This window comes from Dromaius novaehollandiae, chromosome 24, assembly GCF_036370855.1.
Source record: "Dromaius novaehollandiae isolate bDroNov1 chromosome 24, bDroNov1.hap1, whole genome shotgun sequence".
Taxonomy (NCBI): Eukaryota; Metazoa; Chordata; class Aves; order Casuariiformes; family Dromaiidae; genus Dromaius; species Dromaius novaehollandiae.
Window position 1 is genome coordinate 6,037,310 of NC_088121.1, and position 26,787 is coordinate 6,064,096.

The 26,787-nt window shown below is 41.6% G+C and overlaps 2 protein-coding genes across 12 annotated transcripts in view; both read left to right on the forward strand.

The window, feature by feature from the left end:
• The window catches only part of KIF1B (kinesin family member 1B), a 100,008-nt gene extending 86,113 nt beyond the window's left edge, over nt 1–13,895 (forward strand). For all 10 annotated transcript variants that reach the window (XM_064525577.1, XM_064525583.1, XM_064525580.1 and 7 more), the window contains 11 exons: nt 1,521–1,635; nt 2,199–2,332; nt 2,856–2,917; nt 3,642–3,787; nt 4,156–4,395; nt 5,582–5,653; nt 6,381–6,502; nt 7,346–7,495; nt 8,041–8,233; nt 8,814–8,932; nt 9,167–13,895. In XM_064525577.1, the coding sequence (XP_064381647.1) occupies nt 1,521–1,635; nt 2,199–2,332; nt 2,856–2,917; nt 3,642–3,787; nt 4,156–4,395; nt 5,582–5,653; nt 6,381–6,502; nt 7,346–7,495; nt 8,041–8,233; nt 8,814–8,932; nt 9,167–9,209 (1,396 nt within the window). In that variant the 3' untranslated portion in view covers nt 9,210–13,895. The remainder of the gene's footprint in view (nt 1–1,520; nt 1,636–2,198; nt 2,333–2,855; nt 2,918–3,641; nt 3,788–4,155; nt 4,396–5,581; nt 5,654–6,380; nt 6,503–7,345; nt 7,496–8,040; nt 8,234–8,813; nt 8,933–9,166) is intronic.
• Nucleotides 13,896–14,239: 344 nt separating this feature from the next.
• PGD (phosphogluconate dehydrogenase) lies at nt 14,240–26,390 on the forward strand. Of its 2 annotated transcripts, none has more exons than XM_064525586.1 (13): nt 14,240–14,374; nt 15,080–15,155; nt 15,581–15,760; nt 15,896–15,961; nt 16,751–16,869; nt 18,270–18,339; nt 18,674–18,808; nt 19,485–19,674; nt 22,234–22,364; nt 23,249–23,382; nt 23,722–23,821; nt 25,421–25,543; nt 26,102–26,390. In XM_064525586.1, the coding sequence occupies exons 1-13, from the start codon at nt 14,367–14,369 to the stop codon at nt 26,219–26,221; spliced, it is 1,452 nt and encodes a 483-aa protein (XP_064381656.1). In that variant the 5' UTR covers nt 14,240–14,366; the 3' UTR covers nt 26,222–26,390. The 2 variants fall into 2 exon arrangements, with proteins under 2 accessions (XP_064381656.1, XP_025951306.2); XM_026095521.2 differs by lacking the exon at nt 14,240–14,374 and adding an exon at nt 14,691–14,770.
• The last annotated feature ends 397 nt before the right edge of the window (nt 26,391–26,787 follow it).

A 26,787-nucleotide genomic window follows, 5' to 3' on the forward strand; every position in this document is an offset into this window, starting at 1 on the left:
TTTCAGGTTCCCATTTGCTTAGCCTTTAGCATATGTTTTCTCTGTAGCATTTTTAATAGAAGCAAGGCATTTACCAGTAATTTCTGGTATGTTACTCCAAATGGAAGCAGTATTTAGTAATATTCTTGAATTATATTACTTGACTGCACAGTTTATGGCTTCTCAGTGCATTCCCTAGCTCTGAACTGTGTACTTGGTTTCAGGAAAAGGAGATTCTTAGACTACCTATTTGAGATCAGAATTCTTGCTTCTGCTATGTCAGCTCTTAGGCTGTTTCCTGTCTCATTTTTGTTGGTTTCTTTGTCCCACTCCATTTTGTCATTTGTCTTTGGTTGAATTTCTTACTTTTCTGAATTGGCCTTGGGCATTAGTACAGAAGCTCCTTACAGATATAACTTATTTTAAAAAATAATGTATGTGAAGCACTTTTTCTCTTGGAACCATACCATTTGGATTCAAAATGGGATGGAAAACAAACTATTAAGGGGTTTGGAAGGGAAAAGCACATGAAGGTAATGAAGAATCAAGCCTCCTTTTTCTGTAACCAGTGCAGAAAATTGGAAATTGTACTGTACTCCAGAATAAGGGTATTGGACTTTCTTCTAAAGAAACCTGCATGAAATTAGTCTCTGCCTGTGAGAAAGGAGAAAGTTAATCTTCCCAGCGCCCCCATTAGGGAGGAGAGTGTATAATGTTAATGCTAGACCTGATGATTTATCTTTTTTTTTTTTTTTGCTCTCTCCCCTCTCTCACTTTTGACATTAATAAATAATCAGATTTCTTAATTGCTGGGATAGAATTGTGGGACCCTTCAACTTTCTTTCCACATACCAAACTGAAGAACCTTACAAAGGATTGTGTTAGATCTGCCATTTTTATTTGAAGCAAGTAGGGAAATAGAAAGAAATCTTAATTACTTGAATATAGGACTTATCCCAATCTATCAATCATTCTGATTTGCTTTCAGAAGCTGCTGTTTTTGCATGGCGTAGTAAAGAGGGATCTCTTCTGTTTCATTTTTGGTCTAAGACCTTTATTGGAGATGTGTGTAGCTGTATGTCAGTCCTAGAACGTGGTGTAGAATGAGTGTTGCTTATAGAAAAGAATCTTCCCATGCACTTTGAGGTCCAGCTCGGCTGAATTGCATGTTAAGCAACAGAGAAGAGTTCTGTGTGCTTAGGAACGCTGTCCTTTAGTGCTAACCTCGCTGTAGTTTTATGATAGTTTTTGTTCTCTTCTGTATTCCCTCTTTTCTCTTTTAGATGAGTCCCTCACAAAACAGGCAGTTGTATTTTTAATGCCAAACTAGTTGAGGTAAAGGTAAATTATCTTGAATGCATCTGTAAAATTTGTTGGGGAAAGAAAAGATGGGTCTTTGCTTCAAGTATTTGTTATCTAAATCACTGTGGTTAATAACAGTCATATTGGATGATGTCAAGGAAGAGATGCTTTGTGCTGGCTTATGAGAGGGATGCAGAGGAGCTCTTACTACTGAGCTGTTATTGTGCTTTTCTTTCCAGGACTTTTTATCGGTTTGAAGCAGTTTGGGATAGCTCTTTGCATAACTCCCTTCTCCTCAATCGAGTGACACCATATGGAGAGAAGATATATATGACTCTGTCTGCTTACCTGGAGGTGAGAGCGCTGTGCCATCTTTTGTGCTTGTGACTCAAATGAAACTATTTGGGACAGCAGGCAATGTGTACCCTAGATAAGGGTCTAAGTGTTTTTGAATCGTAAACCCAGTGAAAGAGTATTCTAGGTCTTCATTCATTTTTTTGAGGAGAGGATGGAAAAATGTATTCACAGTTAATATCTTGGAGTATTGCTGTTATGTATTACTGTCTTGAGAGAAATGTGCAGCGAGTCTGGTGCATTTCTTTAGCTTTCTGTACCTCATTTTGTCTGCCTTTGTATTTGAGTGAAGACTGAGGAAATACTACCAATGCTACAAACACTGGCGTAGCTCTTGGCCTTGTGTGCAATACATTGATGTCCTCTGTAGTATAACTATTTCGTCCACAAGTTGCTTCAGGAAATTTAGCAATGCTTTTCCACAGAAACACATAAAAAGAAAACACCGAAAACCCAAACAATAAAAGGTTTCAAAAATTTACCCCACTAAAAGAGGGAAACTATACAGTTTGGCACAGATGACTGCAGGCACTCATTCAGCTCTGTTTTTTTTTTTCTCTTAGCTTGACCACTGCATTCAACCTGCTGTTATAACAAAGGATGTTTGTATGGTCTTTTACTCGCGAGATGCCAAGATCTCACCGCCACGATCACTACGCAATCTCTTTGGCAGTGGCTACGCCAAATCTCCAGATTCGTAAGTTCAACTGTGTTTTTGGTATCAGATGTTTTACGCCAGCATATACTTTTCCCTTTAGAGGCTGAGGGGAAAATGTAACTTAGTTTTCTCTATTTCTTCCTCGAAAGTCTCCCTAGTTATTGTTTTCCAGTCTGTTTTTGAACATACTTTCTTGCTTGCATTTATTTTAGTGGAACACTGATGGCTTATCAATTGACGGCCCCTTTTCCAGCCTTGTGTCTTAATGGTTAGGAAGAGAGATCCATTTTTCCAGCCTGCGTATAGAGGACCCTGGTCCTAACCTGGAATTTACTTTAGCAGAAGCTTTCCAAGTCTAATGGAAAGGATGAAGCTTGCAGGAAATGCCATTTCTAGAGATCTGGTAGTCCATTCTGGTTATTTTATGTCAAGATTAGAATGGACATACACTTCTGACCAACAGTTATACTTAAAACTTCTAATTTGGGGATCACATAACAGAGGCTAATGTACTTTATTTCTGAAGATAACAGGCTTTTTTGTTCTGGTTTCTTGTGAACAGCAATCGAGTAACTGGGATCTATGAACTAAGCTTATGCAAAATGGCAGACACAGGAAGTCCAGGTAAGCAGTGACTGGGTGAATATGCACTAAAGTATAAAAGATGTAAAATCCAACATGCTGTAAACTGCAATATTGCAGAAGATTTTGTGAGCAGAAGGGAATAAATACTTCTCTCTCTATAAGAAGCAGTTTCTGTGTTTCATAGGAGCAACAGAACATTGCTATTCCATGAAAAATTATGTAGGCTTTTACTTTTGACTTCCATCTGTGCTTACCATTGGTGGATCAAGGATTCACTGAAAACTTCTTTGTATTTTCCATCATGGGTGTATCGGGAAACTGAGCATGTACCTGAGTCATAGACTTAATGGGCATAATACATTGCTCATCATAATTAACAAAGTTGGGATTTGGTTGTGCAGTGGTATTTCTCTGTCTTCTGAAGACCACATTTTAGATTTTGCTAACATCCAATGTGAGCTTAATGGCTTGGAAGGAACGTAGTGCTCATATCATCAGTGCGTGTCTTCCTCCAAGACCTAGCAATTGACGCTTTTATTTTGGTTTAGACTGCGCAGGAGGAGTTTGCGTTATATGGAGGTAAATGGAAAATACCTGAATGAAGCAAGAAGGCAGAACTAAATTAAACCTCTTTGGGATGTGCAAAGCATTGTCATTAATGAAACAATTACCGTATTTATTTCCAGCCGAACAGCAGATGTTCTTTGCAGGTTGCTAATTGATAAGCTTTTCTTGATGTCTTGTATTATTTTCGACTGCTCAGGAATGCAGAGGAGGAGGAGGAAAGTCCTAGATACATCTGTGGCGTATGTGCGTGGAGAAGAGAACCTGGCAGGTTGGAGGCCCCGTGGTGACAGCCTCATTCTAGAACATCAGTGGGAACTGGAGAAATTGGAGTTGCTGCATGAGGTAAGTAAAGAGATGAAGGAAGTGAAAGAAAAAACACAGCAGTACCTTTGAGTTTGCCATTAGTATATCCTCTGTGTGACCTTCTGAGCTGAACAGGTTTCTGACTGAGAGTTTGTTCTCAGAGTCAAGATTTAAATAAATCCTCCAACAGGGAAGACAAGTGTGTGGCTGGCCACTGGACAGTGTCTTCAGCTCAGAATCTCACTGTATTCAACAAACGCACGTTCAACTTCTAGTGCCATTGTAAGCCCCTATTTATTTCCTGGCAGCAAACATTCACTTGTATGAATCCTAAGAGAATGCATAAAAATTTGGTGTCTGTGAAAATAAGCAAGACCATAGATCAGATGATGTTGATTTCTTTTCAGGTGGAAAAAACCCGACACTTCCTTCTGCTTCGTGAAAAGCTTGGTGACAGCATCCCCAAGTCCCTGAGTGACTCATTGTCTCCCAGTCTGAGCAGTGGAACCCTCAGCACCTCCACCAGCATTTCTTCACAGATTTCCACCACCACTTTTGAGAGTGCTGTCACCCCCAGTGAAAGCAGTGGCTATGACTCAGCTGATATAGAGAGCCTGGTGGATCGGGAGAAAGAGCTGGCCACCAAGGTATGACCTATAAGAAGAGCAGGATGTGTCTAAATAGAGGTACCAAAGATGAATAAAGGTTAATGATGAGCTAGAATTTTAGGGTTTGTTAATTGGAAGAACTACTCCACAGCTACTCTGTTATTACAGAAGATATCCCTGTATCTGTCCCCCTGCTGGGGACCAATAATTAAATAGGTAAGATGGGACAATGAACTGATATGCTGATTTGTTTTAGCTTGGTCCTTTACAGATGCATGGCATCCTTCTGGCTTTTCCAGCCCAAGGATTTGGGGTTTGCAAAACCTAGGAATTAGTTTGTCCTGTGTTCATTAGTTCTTCTTGCACATACTGAGTTCTCAGATAACATGGTGAATATCCACAGTTGTGTGAGTTTCATTTTAATACGCTCTGTAGCCACAATCCTCCGTCCTCCAACAAGCCAATACAGGTGACTAGGTTTGTGCTGTTATGGCTGTACCTCGTTCCCTTTCATTAGATCTTCTGTAAATGCAACTTCTGAATTTTGTTGACAGACGTGGTTATTCCCCTCTCTGTACTGTCAGGCCACATGTAGGATGCCGTACCCAGTTCTGGGTCCCCCAGTGCAAGAGAGATGTTAAACTGGAGAGGTCCACCAAGAGGATTGAAGGGGCTGAAGTGTATATGTATAAGGTGGTGAGGCTGAGGCAACTGGGGAACTGAATTTCTGTAACCAAAAGGAAAGAGAAGATCAAGGAGGGATCACATGGTAGTCATCTTCTGTGAAAGCAAGGGATTGGTGTGAAGGGAGGGAGTAAGCATGTTGTAAAGATGGCAATCAGCCTCTTCTGAGAAGTGAACAATGAAAGGACAAAGCGACACAGTGAGAGAGGTTCAATATTGGGTGAGGTTGCCAGGAAATGCTGTAGTGTCTGTTGCTGGAGACTTTCAGAACTCAGTAAGATCCTAGGCAACCTAGTTAGCCTTTCTTTGAGCAGAAGCTTGGACTTGCTGACCTCCAGCCTAATTTTTTCTCTGTGTAAAACCTATTCCTTGTTAGCTTTATTAGTCTTGAGTTCTGTAGTGCTGGACTTTTCAGTGGTAGCTTAGAATTTGCTTATTCTCTAGTGAGCTGCCAAGTGTATCTTGGCAAATTGCCCCTAATGTGTTCCAATTTCTCTGAAAATCTAAATGTAAACTCGTGTTTTCTGTGCTTTTTCCTCAGTGTCTGCAGCTTCTTACTCACACTTTCAATCGTGAATTTAACCAGGTGTACAATAGCATCAGTGATTGTAAGGTAAAGATTTTGTTGTTTCTTCTGTAACAACAGCAGCAGCTAAACATGTAACAGCTGCTGTTTGTCCTTCCTTACTTACTCAGTCTTTCAACTTCTGTTGGGCATGTTACAAGGTTAAACTCTATACAATAGCAGTATATTTGAAATTGGGGAATCTGTTGATGCTACTAAGAGACAAAACACTTTGTATTAATTTTCTTTAATTTCAGTCTGTTGGAAGAACTTGTCTGTTCTGTTCAGCTTCAGGTTCCAAAGACTGTTGAAGGAATTGGAAATGGTGTGATCTCAGGCTATAGTATAGCTTCTAGGTTATCACCAGGCTGGAGGTGCTCTATATTACCTTATCATTCACTTTCCCTATGCAAAAACTTAAAGGAGAAAAAATCAAAAAGCTTTCAAGAATTCTGACTGTAGGCACAGATGCAATTCTGTTGCAAAACAGGCAAACTAATACATTCCATTGAGGAAGTCAGGGTGTAGATTATCAGAAGTTCAGGACATTAACAAACTGTGTCTATGGAAGTATCATTTTATTTTCACCCCCAGACAGGGATTTATAATGCTTCTGTGCAAAAATTTACTGCCGAATAGGGAAGCAGCCAATAGAAATACTTTTCTATTATCTGAGCCTTCTGCATGCTTGCTTTGAGTGCCCTGTTCTAACTAGGACTGAACACCAGCTACAAAAAGCTCCTCTATAATATTTTGCATGTGTTTGTCCTTGTAGCTGTCTGATATTTCTCCAATTGGGCGGGACCCATCAGTGTCCAGTTTCAGCAGTGCTACCCTCACTCCTTCATCTACCTGTCCTTCTCTGGTAGATTCAAGATGCAATTCAATTGATCAGAAGTAAGTATAGGGTATGAATAGGAAAAATATTTCTTAGCACTTCACAAAGCTGTCTGTGCTATGTTATCTGAATTTCTTTTTTTCCTCTTTTTCATTTTCTGTACTTTCAGATGTTTCTGTATATTGCCCCTTGCTTTATCTTCTCCAATCACTCTGCACATACTTTTTTTCCCCCTTTTCCTACCTTTTGAGGTGTTTTCTTTCCTTGCGATGAAAGAACAGTCAGATGTATGGTGTTGTAGTGGCTAGTTCATCTTCAGTGTGCAGAGTTCCCAAAGTTTTTGGTCGTTTTTTGGGGGGAAGGGGGGGATCTGTCAAGAAGACCTACTAACAACAGCCTGGAATGGACCAGTTTGGCCAGTAACCTTTGTTTATCGTCTTCAGCTGTATCTACAGAAGGTAATTTTGATGAAATCAGGAAAAACTACTGATTGAAAGACATGTACTTTTCTCAGAGAATGTTAAACACAGAAGGTCCAAATTACATCTTGGGAAGTACTGTAGTACATCTTGGGAAGTACTGTGGTACATCCTATGTCAGACCATAATATGACATGGCTCTGTGTTGTGACAGTGTTTGGCAAGGGAAACAAGGGAGAAATAGTGGGAAACCACTTATTAACAGTTAATATTTATCTCCTTAGTACAAAGCCTCAAGTTTTATTCCACAGTTTTCTATGGAAGTGCTGTTTGATATTGTACAAAAGGCTCCCTATATCCTGCAAAAGATCTGGATTAGAGGATGAAGCTTGTAAGACAGGCTAGGCTGGAGATGTGTTTTAAATTCCATTGGCACATTCGTTTGCTTTGTGGTTTACTTTTTCTCTCTCCACTTTTTTCAAGGACCCCAGAAGCAAATTCTCGTGCCTCCAGTCCCTGTCCTGAGTTGGAACAGTTTCAGCTCATTCCTGCAGTAGAAACTTCCTATATTGCCAGAGCTGGAAAGAATGAATTCCTAAACCTTGTTCCTGATATTGAGGAAATCAGACCAGGGTAAATTTCCTGTTGTAGTGTGGTGTGATTGTGCCTTCCTGTGTGCTGTCACAAGGGTTTTCTCGGATTTCTATTTTCCTTGCCTTATTTGAAGGAAAGTAAATTAACAGGTGATAGCAGAACTATAAAGTTGTTAATGATGCAGCTGACAGCAGGATTGATGAGAGTTGTGCTGATCTTTAAACTCTGAAGCATTCATTCCCTGCATTCACTTAATAAACAAGATTTCACTTAATAAACAAGATTTCACTTAATAAACAAGATTTCACTTAATAAACAAGATTTCCAATGACTTAAGTATAATGTCTGCTATCATCAAACCCATAGCTGAAGTTCACTGAAGTCCACGTCTTTGTGGGTTATTTTTTGTGCCAGAACTTTGCATAATTCCTGAAGACAGAAATCAGCTTTCTGTAAAAACTTTTTAATAATAGTGTTAGGGATGGAACATTTGAAGGCCCTAGTCTTGTATAATGTTTTGCAGTTAATAGGGGCACTCAGTAGTTGCCTTGCTTAGGAGAAAATATTCCTATTTTCTTTTCCAGCTCTGTAGTCTCAAAGAAAGGATACCTTCACTTCAAAGAGCCACTCTCCAGCTCCTGGGCCAAGCATTTTGTGGTGGTCCGCCGTCCATATGTTTTTATTTACAACAGCGATAAAGATCCTGTGGAAAGAGGAGTCATAAACTTATCCACGGCTCAGGTGGAATACAGCGAGGATCAGCAGGCAATGGTAAAGGTCAGTCTAAGAGCAATTTTTTGTTTATACATAAAACAGGAATAGCAGTGCAGGTGGTAGTGCACCTAGACTGTCCTGTCTGTCATCTCTGGTCTAAGGAGAACACATCTGTATTTTAGAGAAATGTCTCCTCACCTCATGGCTTCTGATGCTGCCAGCAAGGCTCCCCATTTGTTCAGGGTGTCTTACCTGACTGGACTTGGACACAGTTCTACAAGAGGCTTGAAATCCTGACTGCCATTCTGGATCATATTCATTTTTGTGAGCTTGTGTTGGTACCAGCACCCCGGATTTATTTGTTTTAAAAGCCACACATATGCACCCTGCAGAGATTCAAATGAACTTAACTGATTCATCTCAGCAGCTCTGACAGTCCACAGTCATGAGTTAAAACTACATTTCATAGAAGATGTCCCATTTGGCTGACTAATAATATCCTGGAAATGATCAATAAAACATAAAGAAAAGTCCTTGGGTCTCATGCTTTTTACAAATGTGATGTATCTGCTTGGGAGAAGGAATGTGCATCAGCTTCTGTGCTTGTATATTTGGTTATTTTAAGTTGTCTTTGATATTTCAGACACCCAACACCTTTGGTGTATGTACAAAGCACCGTGGGGTCCTGCTCCAGGCCATCAATGACAAAGACATGAATGACTGGTTATATGCCTTCAACCCACTCCTTGCTGGCACGATACGGTAAGAGGCAGTTCTTGAGCATACAAATGCTACAGAGCCTAGAGATAGTTATAAGCAAGTAGGCAGATAGTCACAGAATTAATCTTGTTCTGAAGGATTTGAGAAGGTGGGTGAGCTAGTTGGGCAATTATCTAGACCTGTACAAAAGAGCAGAACAGAAAATGGGCTAACTGTGGGGAGGGAAGAAAAATAAATTTCCAGAATTCAACAAATTTTTTTTACTTTCTTGTGCAGGTCAAAACTGGCTCGAAGACGCACAGGCCAGATGAAGTACTGAGTCCATGTAACGTTCTCATCTGTTCTCCCTAACTCACCTTCTGATAGATAAAGTGTTACCTCTCATTTTCTCTTTGTGATTCTTGACAGTTTCTCTTGTATGTAATCCTGTGGCTTAACGTCCCCTACCTTCCCAACTCTTTCAGCACATTTTCTAGCTATTCTAACCCTACCTTTTTTCTTTTCACTTGTGCTGAGAATCCTACTAGTAGCATGTGGCCAAACAAAAAGAAAAAAAGAAAAAAAAGAAAGGGATTGAGTTAATATGCACGACTCTTTAAAAAAAAAATTTTTTTTTGTTGTAACGATTGTTTTCCCATTCCAACTGACCTTTTGGTGTCTGTCCCACTGTCTGTGTTGTCTGTCTAAAATGCTCTAGGTTTTTCATTCAGTTTATGATTTGGCAGTAGTCACTGGTTCCCTCAGGGCAAAGTTCTAACGCCAGGGAAAGATTATTCCTTCTGTAGACATTACCAGCCAGGAACTGCAATAGCTCCTCAGGCTTCCTGGATCCAGCCTCTGATTTAAACTCTGTTGAAAGCTGATATTGGATAAACCTATCTGGGCAGATTGGATTTTGGACTGGTGCAAGTTTTTGAGTTTCCAGGCTCCAGCAGACAAGGGCATGACTTGCAAAAAGATGAGGGAACAAATCAAGAGGGGCTGGCTGTAATGATCTGCCTTTGAACTCTTGCTGTGGGGTGCATATGAGCAGTGCTTGGCTCTAACTCTCCCTGAGAACATGTACACCCCTCTGCCTCAGAACCGAGCTGAGCAGACAGAACTTGTGCTCACGCGAGGAAAAATAAACAACGTCGCTGCAATATTAGATGTAATCCCTAAAGTTTGAGACGCTTAGCCTCATATTTGATGTGGATGGAGTGTGTTAAGTTGAAAAAAGCCAGCATTGTTGTTCCCTAGAGTGTGTTCAGGAGATCACCACAGGGGGGCAATAATTCCCTTTTCTGCTTTTAGTTGTGGCTTCTGAGTTCCTGTAGCAACAGTTCTCACTTCCCTCTCCTGGAAGAGATTTACAATTCTAACTGGCAGTTTATGGAAGACTGCTCTGAGCAGTGTATTTGGCATCTTTCTAAAAGGCCTGCTTTATGCATGCATCCTTTATCTGTAATATTCATATGATGTCCAGTCTGTCCATGGGCAAAGCATCCTCTCTCTAGAAAATAATTTCTGAACCTAGCACTCGCAGTATTCTCCAGGCACCAATGGAAAGCTTCCACTTCTCCTTGGAATAATTGTTGAATACCTCCTATCTCCCTGCTGCAATTTTCCTTAGCTAAAACCCCTTAATTAACTTTTAACTTAACAGGTAGTCTTTCCTGGAGGACAGATCAAGTAGACTCCAGTCCTGGTCAGTGGGGTGCAGTAACTGGCTTTTTGGAGATCAGCTAGATGGTGTTAGTTCTTGGCCTGCAATGTAAGTTCTTCCTGTGGCAGAGCTTTGATCCTTGCCCCAAGAAAGGGAGGCAGAATGAGTTCCCTTCTGAGAAGTAAACTCATCTCTCAAGTTTTCAGGGAGGTTGGGATTTTTTGGTTTGTTTTTAACTGTTTGACTGCTGTGCTATACTGTCTTGACTTACCTTGGGCACCGATAGGGCTAGCTGTGATTCTGGGGAATGTACAGCGATTTCATGCTAAGGCTCCTGTCTCTCAGGGTGGAAGTAGAAGGGGTTTGTTCCATTGTTGCAGTAGGCACACTTAGGAAAATACTGTTTTGTGACACCAGCTCAGGAAGGTTGTTTTCATTCAGATCATTTGTCACCGAGTCATGCCATGCATCGGAAGTTCTGTAGCCAGAAGCTTGTGTGGGACTGTCAGCAGTTGAGCAAACTTTTTTAGCTTTATGGGTTTTTTTGCTTCTGCAGTAAAGTGCAGTGCATAATGGCACCTCCTAAAAGCGTGGCTAGAAAAGGGGCAGGGAGATGGAGTCTGACACTTGCTAGGACATATCTTTATATATTTCAAGATAGTACTCCAGCTAAACTGTGTACTCATCCTGTCTTCTGTGGTCCTCAGACTTGCTCCAGAACTGGAACTCAGAGTGAGAGTGTGTCCTGGGGACCCAAGAGCATAATATAGAAAATTATTTTCTTTTCCCTGGCTGCATCTTGTTTAATTGTGTGACTCAATATAGTGATGATGTTTCTTTGTAACGGACGCTATGCACTTCAAGTGTGTGTGCAAATAAGATTGCTAGTGCTGAAAGAGGGCTCCCCATACTGGAGCTAAGCGGATGTCAAGATGTGTTAAGAATGCATTAGGTTAATTTTAAGCACTAAGTTGTTGCTGCCACCACCACTGTTTGTAATGAAGGTGGAACCAGTCTGAGGAGAGGAGGAGGGGTAGCAATTCAGGTGGTATTATGTGATGCACTGAGAACGTTTGTGTTTTTATTTTTTTATTATTATTTTTTTTAACTAGAACATAACTAGTTTGTTAAGTCTTTGCTTTGGATAAGCCAGAAAATGAACTAAGGGGATATAGGTATTGCACAGGAACATGATTAAGGGAATCTTCCTTTGAAAGCAGGAAGAGACTGATGCTTACTTGATACAGAGCTGGAAATGTGTAGCAGTGTTGTATAAATGTTACCCTTATATCTAAGGACTCTAAGCAACTTCAGATGGCTTGATGCATATATGGATAATAGGTCATCAGAAGAGCAAAATTCTATTTTTAAGCATCAACATCTCTTAAAGCCTCATAATCTGTGACAGAATAGATTAACACTTGTCCCATGGAGTTCAAATGGGCATTACTGTTTTCAGGTCTGAGATAAAAGTACACAGTCACAGAGTTTTTCAACAGTTATTGAAGCCTGTTTTGAGACATCAGTTTCCCTCCTCCTTAAAACTGGAGTGAGACAATTCAGGTTTTCTGTAAACGACGACAACAAAAGTGGATTTCAGCTCACTTTAAAGCTTTTTTTGATCTAGCCCAGCAAGTTACAAATTTCTCTTTTGGAACAGACCAAGAAGGGGAAAATGTGCTAAGCTGCCTTCTCTTGACATTTAAAAACCCACTTTTGGTTACCTACTGCGTGTATGTGGGCTCCTAGAGTCAGACAGCTCTCAGGACCCAGCCACTAGGCATCGTGCTGTGGGCCTGCCAACCCACTGAGCATAAGTGCTAGTGGTAAACTCGACTGGCAATTCTTGGAGAGACTTGAGAGTGAACTTGTACTGTAACTCTGGGTTTTTATGTTCTTCAGTAAAGGGAAGGGAAAAAACATCATTGGGTCCTGTGAAAACCATGTCATTGGTGTTGGAGCTTCCTCAATACTTTAAAACTAAACAAAACTAAACCTCCTAAACTGTATTTTAGAAATGCACTTTAAGTACTTTGTTTTTTGTTAGAAAATTCCTATATTCTGGAACGCAGAAGGGAAGGGAATAGTATTTCCGAACCACTGAGAAAGTTGTTTTGTTTTTTTTGCCAGTGTCTAACAGTTCTTATTACTAAATAGCAAGGTATTTCAAAGCAAAGACTTTACTTTTTGCTGCTTGTTATCTAATTTACAGGGATTTAAGTTTATGTAATGTATTGTATATTTATACATCTGTAATTAATCACAGGTTAGAGGATTAGCTTTGGAATAAGACCCATTGGTACTCTGCAATCAAGTAATACTGCCTATGCATATGCATCTTTCTGGTACTCTTACACAGCCTTTGTTTGTGTTAGTTTGTATTGTGGTGGTGTTTCTTTGTTGAAGATGCAGTTGTTAACCTGCTGCTCAAAGGAAGGATACTAATGCTGCTCTGGGACGGTTTGCTGAATGTATTTTAAAATGGGTCTCTAACATGTGTGTTGCATCTCTCCGTTGTGGTTTAAAACCCAGTATGTGGTCTGAACTGTACTGTATGTAGCAGGAATGTATTAATTTTGTGCTTCCTTGTTAAAAACATCAGCTGTTCAAAGAACAGGGTTGAGATACTTTGTTCAGAAGGCCATTTATGCGTTCTAAGTATTTGAAATCAAAACTAGTCCAACGCTTACCAGATGGTTGTGTCCAGTGTCAATTGGAACAGTTTTTAAATTAACACAAGTAGCCGTGTATTCAGAAAACTGAGGGTATGTTGCCATATTAGCGGCCCAATCCTGAGCAGTACTGAACCTACCTCTTGCTCATGTTGAAACCAAGGACTAGAAGCAGAGGGAGTCTTGGATGATCGGCGCTTCCCAGGATCAGTTCTTAATTTTCCACTCTGGATGTTCACACTTCATGTGCAGTTGATTAATGTTCTTGACTTTGGACATTAGACATGCTGTTGCACTGAACTACATACTTTTTTTTTTAATTGTGGTCCCCATTTCCCCATTCAACCTCTCTGTACAAAAGGTATACAAGGTATACGCTGTGTAAGTGGCCTTCTTGAACAAATCTCTTTGCAAACTGATTTCATCCCAGCGAAGGAGTGCATCAGCAACACTGTACATTAATTTCCAATTTTCATTTTCATATTTTATTTTGTAAATATATCTGATGTTTGGAGCTTGAGTATACAAAATGTAAATATAGTTCATGTATTTGTACTAATTCTGATCCATTTGCTGTATAGCCTTAGGTGTGCAATGCAGACATTATCTAACTGTGTATGGTAACCTTGCACCACTGAATTGTTAGTGAACGAGGTGAAACAATAAAGGTACAACCAGTGCATTAGCAGCTATAATGTGTACTCCTTTCATTGTGGTTTAATTACCAGTTTCTTATCTCAATTACTCGTTTTCAAACACTGGCAAGCTTCTGCCTTTGAAAATAAAATTATCTCATCTGCTCTTTAGAAGGATTGGAAGCCCTTCTTATCCTTCTTCCTCCTGTTCTCTTCAGCTACGTTCAGCAGCATTTCTAGGTAGTTTTGGGATGCTTTCAGCAGTTGAGGGATAAAGCAAGGGTGCAGAGATGTTGCCCCCGGACCCGCCTGTCCCTTTAAGAGGGGGGGGTGCCTGGCGCCCAAACCATCGGCCCATGGGCGGGGGGCGGGGCTCCGCTGCGGAGCCAATGGGCGCGGCGCGCCGCCTCGCCCCGCCCCGCGCGCGTGAGGGCCGGGCGGGCGCGCGCCGCGGCAGAGAGCGCCAGCGCCGCTGCCGCCGCCATCGCCGTCGCTCCGTGCCGTTATCGCCTCGCGCCGCCGCCATGGCCCAGTGAGTGCGGGGCTCTGCGCCGCCGGCCGCTGCCCTCGGGCCGCTGCCGCCCTCGGCGGGGCCGCCCGCAGGGCCGGGGACCGGCTGGGCCTCGGCTCGGGCGGCGGCGGGGGAGGGGGCGGCCCTGCGTCACGGGAAAGCCGTTAGCGACCGTTATCGGGGGCGGGAGCGCGTGAGGCGAGGGTGCCCGGCGGGGGTGAAGTCCGGGCCGGGGCGCTCCGCGGGCGAGCTGAAGCACGCAGCCCCCGGCAGAGCAAAGCACCGCTGCTGGCCCGGCCCGCGGGGCCGCGGCACTTTGCTCGCGAGCAGCGACGCGGTTTGCGGACGTGACATGCCGGCGCAGCCTCCGTTAAATGCGGAGCTGGGCAGAGCCGGAGCAGTTGCGTGCTCGCACAAGTAAGTTCCGTCGCTGCCTCCTGGTGCGCTGTTTTGGATGGCTTTGTTTTCTTGCCCGTCTTGTTTTGCCTTGGTAGCTGGGAAGAAACCTTGGTGGCTTGAGACCACTTAATGCGTGCTGCATAGGGGTCTCCGTTCTGGACTGAGCGGGATCCGCAAGGAATCGCTTCAGGGCATGTGCCGCTGCATTTGTTAGAAAGGGAAAGGTGGCCTTGGTGAGGTCCAGGCTGCATGACGGAGGGCATGGATGCTGGTGCCACATCACTGCTAACGAGCGCTGCTCGGCATGTTTGTGCTTCCACTTTCCAGAGCTGATATTGCTTTGATTGGACTGGCCGTGATGGGTCAAAACCTGATTTTGAACATGAACGACCATGGCTTTGTGGTAAGTGAAAGAAAACATCGTTCAGAAGGGCTGATTCACTAGCACGCGGGAATGGAGCTGGGTGTTTTGTTTATTTTTCTTTTTTCGTTGTGATGGTCTACAATTACAAGGAAGAAACACCACCCATTAACCTCTGGTCTTTGTCCTGGTTTTCAGAGAAAGAGGCATTGCATGCCTGTACTTAGCCAGCTGCTTGAGGTATTGGTTGTGTCTTAGCATGATCTTTCCCTTAACTTTACTTTGGGGTTGTCTCCAAAGCACTTGCAAAAACATGCAGGAAGTGGCACTTTGTCCCTGCTCTGTCTTTAGAGAATGGGGAAGTAGTAGACCATGTGATGTTGAACCTTGCTCTTATAATTCCTAGTCTGAGCTAAAGTAATAGTTCTGTTGGCAGCTTTTATTAACATCTTTTATTGCTGCCCTAGGTTTGTGCTTTTAACAGGACAGTTTCCAAAGTGGATGACTTTCTGGCCAATGAGGCCAAGGGAACCAAAGTGATTGGCGCTCACAGCCTGGAGGAGATGGTCTCTAAGCTAAAGAAGCCCCGTCGCATCATCTTGCTGGTGAAGGCTGGAAGCGCAGTGGACGACTTCATTAATAAACTGGTGAGGCTAATGTTCTTTCTGCTTGTGACTTCTCAGTGACTCTTGGAGAGTTTTACTCTGGAAGATCTCAGTTGTTTGTCAAAATGAATTTTTGAACACATGGAGGAAACCAAAATGCTGATTTATTTTTGGCAGGTGCCATTGTTGGAGACTGGAGATATCATAATTGATGGTGGGAATTCTGAGTACAGAGACACCACAGTAAGCCTCATACTGTTTTATGTCAAAAGTGGATGGATAAGGCTGGTCCCTTCCTGTTGTTCTTTCTCCTCCGATCACCAGAATAGTCAGCCAATAAGATATCTCCCCTCTGCTCGGGGAAAGCCAGACTGAGTTATCCCTGCAAAACTATATCATACACTCTATTAAAAAGTGGCTTAATAGTAGTTAAGAACTGTTCCATAAGCATAAGTAGACTTTTTACAGGAGTGGCCCTGATAGTTGAGGCTGCTTTTACTGGCAGCTTTTAAGGAGTGAAGGCACCATGGAAATATCTTGTTTCAGGGAGATTTGTAAATCTGAGGATGCTTACAGAATTGGTCTTACCTAATGGAAAGGTCCTAGAATATGGGTTTCTAAGTAGTATGGACAGTGTTCCATTTGTCGTTTTATCTGGTTCATACATGACCACAGGATAATCTAGTGAGATACAACTCTACTTTGGACCTAATCTACCTCCCTCACATCCTTGTACCTTGCATGTATCACCTGACACTGAATTCTGAGCCTTTTCCAGCCACAGCACTGCTCTCTTGTCTGGTGCTTACAAGCACCTTCTTCTCTCACTGCATCTCTTTTGCAAGGGCCTATGTCAAAGCAGGGGGAAGTTTCCTAATGTTAGCATTGCTGCATGTACAAACTTTCTCCGAGATTGTCTGCCATTTCAAAGCAGAACTGAAAACATAATTTTTAGGTCTAAAATTAAGACCTGACTCTGGCATTAAAATATATATATACATATGTATAATGCTGCTCTGCTCTTTGTTCCAGAGACGTTGTAAGGCACTGAAGGAAAAGGGCATCTTGTTTGTTGGAAGTGGTGTTAGTGGTGGAGAGGAGGGTGCAAGATATGGGCCTTCACTTATGCCAGGAGGAGCCAAAGAAGCCTGGTAAGCATGAGTTAGTGTATTCTTTTTCAGGCTGGTTTGCAACATTAATCTCCTGTTTGTGTTGAGAGCTGAGGGAGGGAGGAAGGGCATGGGTGTGGAAAGAACATGATATGTCACTGTCTTACTTCCTCAAGGCTCAAGATTTCTCAACCTAGCTGAGGTCGCAGGCTAGTGCTGGATTTTCATGACAGAGAAAACTTACTCAGTTTTCTCATCCAGGAATATACAGGCAAAAATAGTACCTGCAGAAATCTGGAGGCAGAAGTGTGTGGAAGGGGAGAAAAGAATTTTGCTTAAATAAAAAAGTATTATTTCTTGACTATGATTTTTTCTTTGGGATCTGATGAGCTTGGAAAGTTGTTAGCCGTAAAACAGGCAGCAACAAATGTTCCCACAGTCCCCACATGCATATCAAAGGAGGCTGTGTCTATCGAACATGCACATTTTTTTTGGCACATCTCTCTGCCTTATTGTCCTGTGGTTTTGTACCTGTGTTACTGAAAAGGATTGTACATCAATTTTCATATGGGACTTTATCCCTGATTGGCCATTCTCTCTGTAAACGTAGAAAGAAGTGGTTTTTTTCCAGGCTTTACCTGAGCTTTAGAAACATTAAGTCCCTGTCCCTTTGCATCAGCATTTCATCCCAAAATCAGCCTCTTCAAACTTGATGGTGCAAAACTGGCAACAACAGTAACACTAATCACTGTAGTGTCTTGTCTTCTTTTTGCCCTAAATTGCTCTATGAAGACAGCTTCTGTTTGCCACCCTTACCTGAACTTTGTCCCCCTCTTTCATTGCACCTGCAGCCCATGTGCTGCCCATGCTCTTTTCCTAGTGGTAGCTTTCACTTATTCCAGACTTGGCATTCTGTAATGCTATCCTGTTGGCTTAGCAATTTACTGTGCAGGAGGGAGTGTAGCAATTACTAAAACTCCTAAGTTACTGCAATAATACAGATTACTATATCCTGACTTGCATTCATGGGGTTCCTTCCCTCCCTCTCTTCCTCCAGATCACCTTAGTGTTTTCTTGTACTTATAGAACAGAACAGGGTTTTGCTTCAGCTCTGACGCTGATATTTTCTGACTGTGAACTTCTGTCATAACCTTCCCTGACTTTCCTGTCTGTAAAAAGGAGAAGATAATATTTAGGCAGCTTTAGGTACACTGAGCTTGTCTGCACTGCGCTGTAAGAATATGACATGGGCTGTCCCCATTTTTTGCAGACAGTGTTTAACTCTGGGAAAACCGCACTTTTTATTTGATATTGCTGTGTTCAGCACCTCACCCCATCTTACCTGTTGCAAATTACAATAGAATGCACCATAATGATGAATTTTCTTTTGCTGTATTTGTGTCCTTTGCCTCCATGCTGAGCTGTACCATTTCTCCCCACAGGCCCCACATCAAGACAATATTTCAAAGCATTGCTGCTAAAGTGGGAAGTGGGGAACCTTGTTGTGACTGGGTAAATATTGATTTGATACTGACCTTTGGTTGTGGTTAGATCCAAGCTTAAGTAGCTTGGTTGCTGACCTTGATAAGACCAGGCACATTGGTGGGCTGATTTTCTGGCTGGCTGCATTCGATTCAGATTTACCATCTCTGATAACTTTTGCAATACAAGGGAAGGGTGAAGTTTGACTGGATAGTGGAAGCTAAGTGGATCTGTGATTAGGTGCACAGTGTTTTCAATTAGCAGTGGGCTTATAAAGTATTCTTAGGTAGAAAAAAGCTATAGGCACTCACTGGCAGTGGTGGCAGCACTGTTGCTGATGGCATTTTTGGATGTTTCTCGACAGGTAGGAGATGAGGGCGCTGGTCACTTTGTGAAGATGGTGCACAACGGGATTGAGTATGGAGACATGCAGCTGATCTGTGAGGCCTACCACCTGATGAAGGATGTGGTGGGCATGGATCATGACGAGATGTCAAAGGTGATCTGTACCTCCCTGAACTGTGGTGGCTACCTGCAGTGTGATGGAGATAGCTGGGCTTGGGTAAAGGTGGTGTATGTGCGGGAAGCAAATTTGTCTGCTGTACTTTCTGCCAATATTGCAAATGCACAATATTCATGAGCTTAAAATGAGGTAGGAAGCAGCAGGCAGTTGCACCTGAATATTGATAGAAGTTGTCTAAATCTTCAATTCTGCAGTTGATTTCTTTCCAGGAAGCAACTTCTCGTGCAGGAATATGAATTGACTTGGCCTGAAAAAAGCTAATAAAAGATTGAGCTTTATAATCAAGCAGGTAATTCTTGCAAAGATTTGGTTGAAGCAAGTAAATAAATGTGATGTGTCTTGGAATGATATGAAAGGACGGTACTGCTTCCAACCATCAAGGCCTAAGGTGATAAGCAACAGGATAGGCAAGGCCTCTGCCTTTTTATTTGGAGATTGGTGCTTTGCAGCTCTGAGTCTGGGGTGTGCTCCTTCCAGTTCAGGGCTTCTGAGCAATGCTCTTTCAGAGGTGCTGAAATCATTGATAGATATGGCAGGGTACCAAGAACCATTAACTGAGACAGAATGACCCCCTGCTGTCTACTGATTTACTGATACTGATTGATTGATAGAGAGATAGATAGGTATCTTTACTTTTTTCCCCCATCTTCAGGTATTTCAGGAATGGAATAAGACAGAGTTGGACTCTTTCCTGATTGAAATCACAGCCAATATTCTGAAATTCAGAGATACTGATGGCAAATACCTGCTCCCAAAGATCAAGGACAGTGCAGGCCAAAAAGGCACAGGAAAGTGGACAGCCATTTCAGCCCTGGAATATGGAGTCCCTGTCACACTCATAGGTAACTGGTTCTTTGATCTGGCCTTGTCTTTCCTACCTGTGTGCTTTTTATTGCACTAGTGAGCGTGGTAATGCACAGTAATCCCAGAGATGAGCCCACACTAGGGCTTGGCCCACAGAAGATGCTGTTCCAGATGTAGACCTTGAGAACCATTACTGTTTTTCTTCTATGGACTTGTTTTCAGCTTGTTTCTCAAGTGTTGGTAGTGCTGTTACCATGCCTTTGTCCATGGTATCTTCCCAGTTCTGGCGATGACTTGTGCCAGGTGAATATAAGAGAAGTGTCATGATAGATTTATGCAACATTTCTCTCAGTAATCATCTACCTTATCTCCTCCAAATCCCATTATATCCTCGAGAAAATGTTAAAAAAATTTAAAAAAATGAAGCTTTGTTGTTTGGGCACCACTTGATAAGTCCCTAGACTTTTCTGAAGGCATAGAATTTTTTCAGATACCTACTTAAGTATTTCATTCCTCTCCTGTTTCTGTGTTTCAGTATAACTCAGCTAACCTGGGGTTAGCCTGATTAGACAAGGGCACAAGGGCTGGATCATGTTATGGCTTGAGGAGCACAGACAGCTATATTTGCCAACAGTGGTAGAGTTCTAGGCTGTGGTGGTGGCTGCTGTCTGTTTTTCTATCATGACAGTTGTTTGTGGTGTTTCTTTATATAGGGTGGACAGATGCTGGGTTCCTCCCCCCCCCCCCCCCTTCCAGTTCACAAGGCCCTAATCCAAAGCCAAACTAAGCTTTTTGGGAATGTGTTTGACAGTTACTTTGGGTGATATCCCTAAAGTGTATGAGAGTTTACCTACTCACATACGTGCCTAACAGTATAGCTACCCACCTTTTTATCTAACCTGGCTTCTGAGTAGAGTTACAACACAGGAGTTGACACACTGAGTGCTGCTCCTACCACAGGCCCAATGTAGACTTTCCCTTTGAGTAAATAAAATGGCTCAACAGGTTCTGCTCTCAGAATTGGCTTTATTTTTCTTGCTTTCTCTACCTTTTTCCCTTGCCTGGATGGTCAAGCTCTGTTGTATTAGAAGATAAGATAAACTATATTCAGTAGGCTAAAGAGAGTAACTGTAGTGATAGCTATCAGAGAAATGTGGCTGCGTTGCAACAGCAGATTTTTACAAAACCAGTTCTTCTGTAAATGGTTTTAGTATTCTGCCACAGCTATCTTCTTTTACTTCTAGCCTTGAAAAAAAAAAGTTTCTCACTCGCACTGTTAATATTCCCTTGTTTGGGGTTCTTCCAAAGATTAAGGGTGGAGAAGACACTCCCTGGTTAGTCCTCTGCAGTGCTGGGTAGCACTGTTAGGTAATGTTAGGTAATGAGTTGATAGGGAAGTATGCGCAACAGCCCTTGTGCAAGCATGGCCCTTCGTAGGGCGGTTGCTCTGTGTGTGTGGTTTTATTGCATAAGCATGACTTGCAGACTTCTCCCTGTCAAAGCAGAGTCATGCTACCCCTGCTCCTTCCTGATTTCCCTCCCTACCTCTTCCCCTCTCTTCCCCCAGTGCAGAAGGATGTTTTTGCAGAAATGGAGAGGAGGAACCAGCTCTGATTGTAATTCAATATGCTAATCCTACTGCAGGGAGGATCCAGAATCCTGTGAAAACATGACTCCTTCAATAATTTGGCGGGGTTTTTTTGGTAGTTCACAATGCACTTAAAAGGAGAAAGAAAATTTCAATAAGAAGACTGTAATAAACTTAATTGCTTTTCTTCTGTCAGACCTCGAAAGGAAATATTTTCTTCATCTAACAACAATACTATCTTCAATTGCAATATGTACAACTTAAAACAACACAATTAGGAATTAACTGTGGCAGATCAAGAGATTGGAGTCCTGGTTTTCTCTTTATGAGCTGAAGATGCAGCTTGGCTAATTTCTTAGCCCTGGCAATGCAGTTCAGTAAGCTGTGCAGGGATGTTACAGAGCTTTCTGGTGGGCTTCTGAATGATCGTTTTACGGACCTACCAGATTTGTAAAATTTACTTCCTCTTACAGGTTAACTTGTTCAAATCTGCCTCTCTGTTTTTGATTCGAGTCTCTGTTATATTTTGCGTGTGTTCATTTTTAAGCACATCTAGTTAATGTGAATTGGCGTTTATGCAACTGCTTTTTATCTTCAGAAGCATGATGCAGGAATTAGATAAGTCTTCAAACCTTGTCTGTCCCTAGATTGCAGTACAACACTTATTTTATAGATGGGGAAAAAGATTAAAGTAATTTCTTAAGACTAAGAGCAGGTGAAGGTTCCTAAGGATAAATTATCATGTGGATGCCTCATGGCTTCTTTTTTTTTTTTTTTCAGTTGAAAGCTGTATCAGTCAACATTTATATTGGCTGGCAATTTGGTCCCTCAGTAATGTTTCTGAAATTATTCATTGATACACCTTTCTTCCCGTATGCTTCATTTGGCTATGAGCTGTTTATCACTTAATGGTTCTTCTGGCTAAAGGCATAAGGACAAGTATCGCAGATAGACTTTAACAGTCATGTTGGGCTTGCTAATTGTCTGCCCTTTTCTATCCTACATAAAGGTGAAGCTGTGTTTGCACGGTGCCTGTCTTCCCTCAAGGATGAGAGAATACAGGCCAGTAAGCTGTTGGATGGGCCTAAAATGACTCAATTCAGTGGGAACAAAAAGGCCTTTCTGGAGGACATACGGAAGGTGAGTCATAGGTGTGCCTGCTGGAGTGCTGTATTGCAGCTGCAGATCAAAGCAGGTTTTGGATGCTGTAAATCCTGCCAGGGCATACATCTGAGGACTCTTGTATTTCCCTTTCATGACAGTTGGTTTCTGTTTTTTGCTACCCCATAGTGGTGCATTGTCCAGTGTTGTCCATACAGCAGAATGTGACCAATTCCTTTACTGACAATAGAAAATCCTGAGGGAATTCAAATGCGACAGCTAGCTGGGGTGCAGAGATTATAATTCATGCACAGCAGCTCACTTTTCCCCCCTCAACATTCCTGCCATTGGAATGAGAATTATATCTCTTGATCTCTCTCTGCTGAGACAAAATTTTCCAACAATTGGAAAGGACATTTAGCTCTTCAGATAGTATTTGCACTTCAGTAACATCCTAACTATTAGGGAAGGGGAAATTGCTAGTAAAAGGCCTTGGGAGTGGAAGTAGATTCTTCTTTTGTGTCCCTTTCATAAATATCTGCATATACAGGGTAGTATTATTACAATGTCAACGAATCCTGACTAAAAGCAAGTTGGATTAGGTTATTCATTGACATTTAGGTATTAGTTTGGGTAACTGTTAAAACAAGATAAAATATGTGAGCATTTTTTTTCTCCCTTCTAAAGTTCACCCATCAGGATTTCAGGGGAAAGAAATCTGTCTCGTATTGATCTTGATCCATTGCCTGTGTTGCAGACCGAGAAAGTATCATCCATTAAGTGATTTTTTTTTTCCACCAAAGAGGTGGAACATGGCTGCTGAACTCAGCCCTGATAAGATGCAGACTGAACAGAGCATGCAAACTGTGAAATTTCTCATTCACCTTTGTGAGCCTCCACTAAATCTGAATTTGTTTTTCTAGGCTCTGTATGCTTCCAAGATTATCTCATATGCGCAAGGTTTCATGCTGCTCAGACAAGCAGCCAAAGAGTTTGGATGGACACTCAATTATGGTGGCATTGCACTGATGTGGAGGGGAGGCTGCATCATTAGAAGGTAATTGGGACAAGGAGTGCTGATGGGGAGAAAAGAGGCAATTTAGTTTATGCAGTGCTAGACTGACAAGCCTAGAGGTTTTCTTGGAAAATCCTTGGAGTTAATCTGCTGATAAGATACTGACAGACTGTTTCTGTAGTCAGCACTGAAGATTACCACATGAAGCTTATTTCCTGGTGGCTTAGCTACTGCAGATTTTCTTTTTGTTTTGTTTTCATCTTTCCTGATGTTTGGAATCTGAGTCTTGCTGAGTCAAATCTTGGCGCTGTCATTTTTGGATTCTGGGCCACTGCTGAAAGCTATGAAATCTGATTCCTGGTTTGTGTGTGTTCTGCCTAGTGTGTTCCTGGGAAAAATCAAAGATGCTTTTGATCGAAACCCTGAGCTCCAGAATTTGCTGTTGGATGATTTCTTTAAGACAGCTGTTGAAAACTGTCAGGTGAGTTTCCAACAAAGGAAAAGCATAAAATAAATAGTTTACAGTCTGGACTCCTTCAGCTTCTTTCCCAGGAGTTCCCATCACAAATGTATTTGGACTGAAGAATGAAAAGGCAGAGAGAACATCTTTGAAACCTACTTATACAGCCTCCTTTATCCCAAAGATCTCTAATCCTTAAGTTCTTTGAGACTTTGTAGTATATCTGTACACACATAATATATGGGTCTAGGAATTAATCATCTGTGGCTTAAAGGTACCCTTCTTGAGTAGAACATATCAGTCTTGCATGATCAGGAGAGGAATGAAACCATATAGTTGGAGCTAGCTGAAATTGCACAAGAAAGTTACTGTAGTGAGGTCCAAATCAGAATTTTGCCAGATGGCAGGATTAGTGACCTGTCTTGAAAAAATGCCTACAAATGCCTCTTGCCACTATTTCGTCAGAAAGCTGGAGAACATTAGTTCTAAATAAAGAAAAAAGTGTTGCATCTCTGAAGTGCTACCTTATAAATCAGCATCCAGATGCATCAAGCCATGAACTGAAATCTTGCTGGACTTACGACTTGGAGTGGATAATGCTTTATGAAGAAGAAATTATTCTCTAGATTTGTTCTTACATCCCAGATGTAGATGTAACTGGTGTGCCTCATATAATGTTACAAGGTATATTTGTAGTGTCTACCTAAAGGTAATGCATGAGTAAAATACATAAAATACAATTTGTGCTGTGTCATGTTGCTTCTCTTTGATACTAGCAGAGCTATTGTTAGAAATGTAAAGGTTTTCATTTTATTATTGCAGAAGAGCCTTAGGTAGGACTATCGCAATTTAGAGGAACCATGATGTCAGGAAAACCTGTCTAGCATGTGTAAAAATTCTCATCACTATACCTAACTTGTGCCTACTGTGCACTTGGATTTCAGTAATACAGAATATAAAGCTCTGCTCTGTTGTTTGTAGTAGCACCAAACTAACAGTGTCCCAGAACCCCCATTCACTAGACCTAGGTCTGCCCAAACAGTGTCCTGATTTGGGCAGCAGAGGACAGGCAGAATTAAAACAGATTATCTGGCTGACAAGTCACATTTTATTGTTCATAATTCTTTTTACTGAAGCTGAATGTTCAATGCAAATTACTAAATCAGATGTGAAGTTGAAATGAGGATTATCCATGTGTCTGTCTGAAGTAGTGTGCTGACCTCTGATGCCTTTGGGCGGTCTTTGTGCTGTGCTTGATTAGATGTACTGAAAATGCCTCACTGTTTGCTCAGTATTCTCCCCACTGTGTTCTCGCTTTTGAGATGCATTGCTGATAATTATGTGAAAGAGCAGCATCCTTGCCTGAGGTTGTGGTTTAATTGTGCTCGAAGTATATGTCTGCACTTTGTGTCCTGTTTGCTAACACTATCTTACTGGCCCTTATTTTGGATCAATCTTTTCTATGTAAAATTAGGCATCTACTGCTGTGCATTGGCTCAGACTTGGCCATTGGATTTTATACAATGTGAAATAGCACCTGCTTTTAGATGAGAATAGTCCATATGCCTGCTCATGGCTCTGAGGAAACTGTGATTAGTTTCCATTTTTTCACTCTTCCAGGACTCTTGGCGACATGTAATCAGTACTGGAGTTCAGATTGGTATCCCTATGCCCTGCTTCACTACAGCACTTTCCTTTTATGATGGATACAGACATGAGATGCTACCAGCTAACCTGATTCAGGTAGGTGCCTGAGATAGTGTAGTAGATCTTCTGGTAACTGAATTATCATCACGATGTTATTTAAATACTAATCTAAAGGCAGTGATTACAGTATGTCCTACTCACTCCGCCATTGTAAAAATAAAGGTATTGTTTGCCTAATGTAATTCTGTATAAACCTGAAAGTGAAGTCAATAAAATACCTTGAGATATCTGGACAAGGAGTACCAGAGGTTTTTGTGTGACAGTGCCCAGCATCCGTTACTATTCTGTCTGTGAACCATGGGTAATGATACTGAGTTTCCTGTAAAGCATTTTGATCCTAGATCTTTGGGTGTATGTCAGTGCTTGTCTTTTAGATTAGTAATTAAGAGAAGTAAGTCTTTCTACTGAGCTCTTACTAACTAGATATTAATAAATGTTTCATTGCATTGTTTTTGATAATAATTAGAGAATAAGTTTGAATGTTACAATACTGGAGCCGGATCTTACCTCTAGTTTTCATATACTCACGTCTCAGTATGTGCAACTTCTAGTGCTTGTATGTGACTGATATTCCTGTGTGTGTTCTTATTCTAGGCTCAGCGTGATTACTTTGGTGCACATACATATGAATTATTATCGAAGCCAGGTGTATTTATCCATACTAACTGGACAGGTCACGGAGGAAATGTGTCCTCTTCTGCCTACAATGTCTAGTGGAAATATTTCCTCTTGAAGCCAAGATACTGTAGATCTCAGATATCCCTCCTAGGACCCCCTTTTTAATGTACTGTATTACAGCTTGCGTCTGGGCACTTTTGTAATAACTTGTGTGTATATGTCATATATCATATAAAAAAGCTAAATAAACTTCCTTATAAATGTATTGAGGCATTTTTCTTTCTCCTGCTGCTGCCCAAAACTGTCTAAAAATGTCTTTTCACAGTATTTCATAGAATACATTTTAATATGATAATATTTTTATTGTATTATAGTGCATAAGCTTAGAGGGATCAAGATAGAGAGGACTGCATTTTAATGATTGCTAAAGTGGAGATTGGCAGACAGTCCGCACAGTAATGCGATAGAAGATTCCAGAGAGGTAAAGGGCTTTGGTATGCTGTTACTTTATTTGTAACTGGAGGTAGCTTGATTCCTAAAGTTTCATTCCTGGGTATTCACCTGCACACAGTCTTTCACGCTGTGAGCTCTGTTTGTTTTCCATAAAAAGGTGAAGGGTGGAATGATAGAGAAACTTGAATGCAGACGCAGGGTGTGAAGAT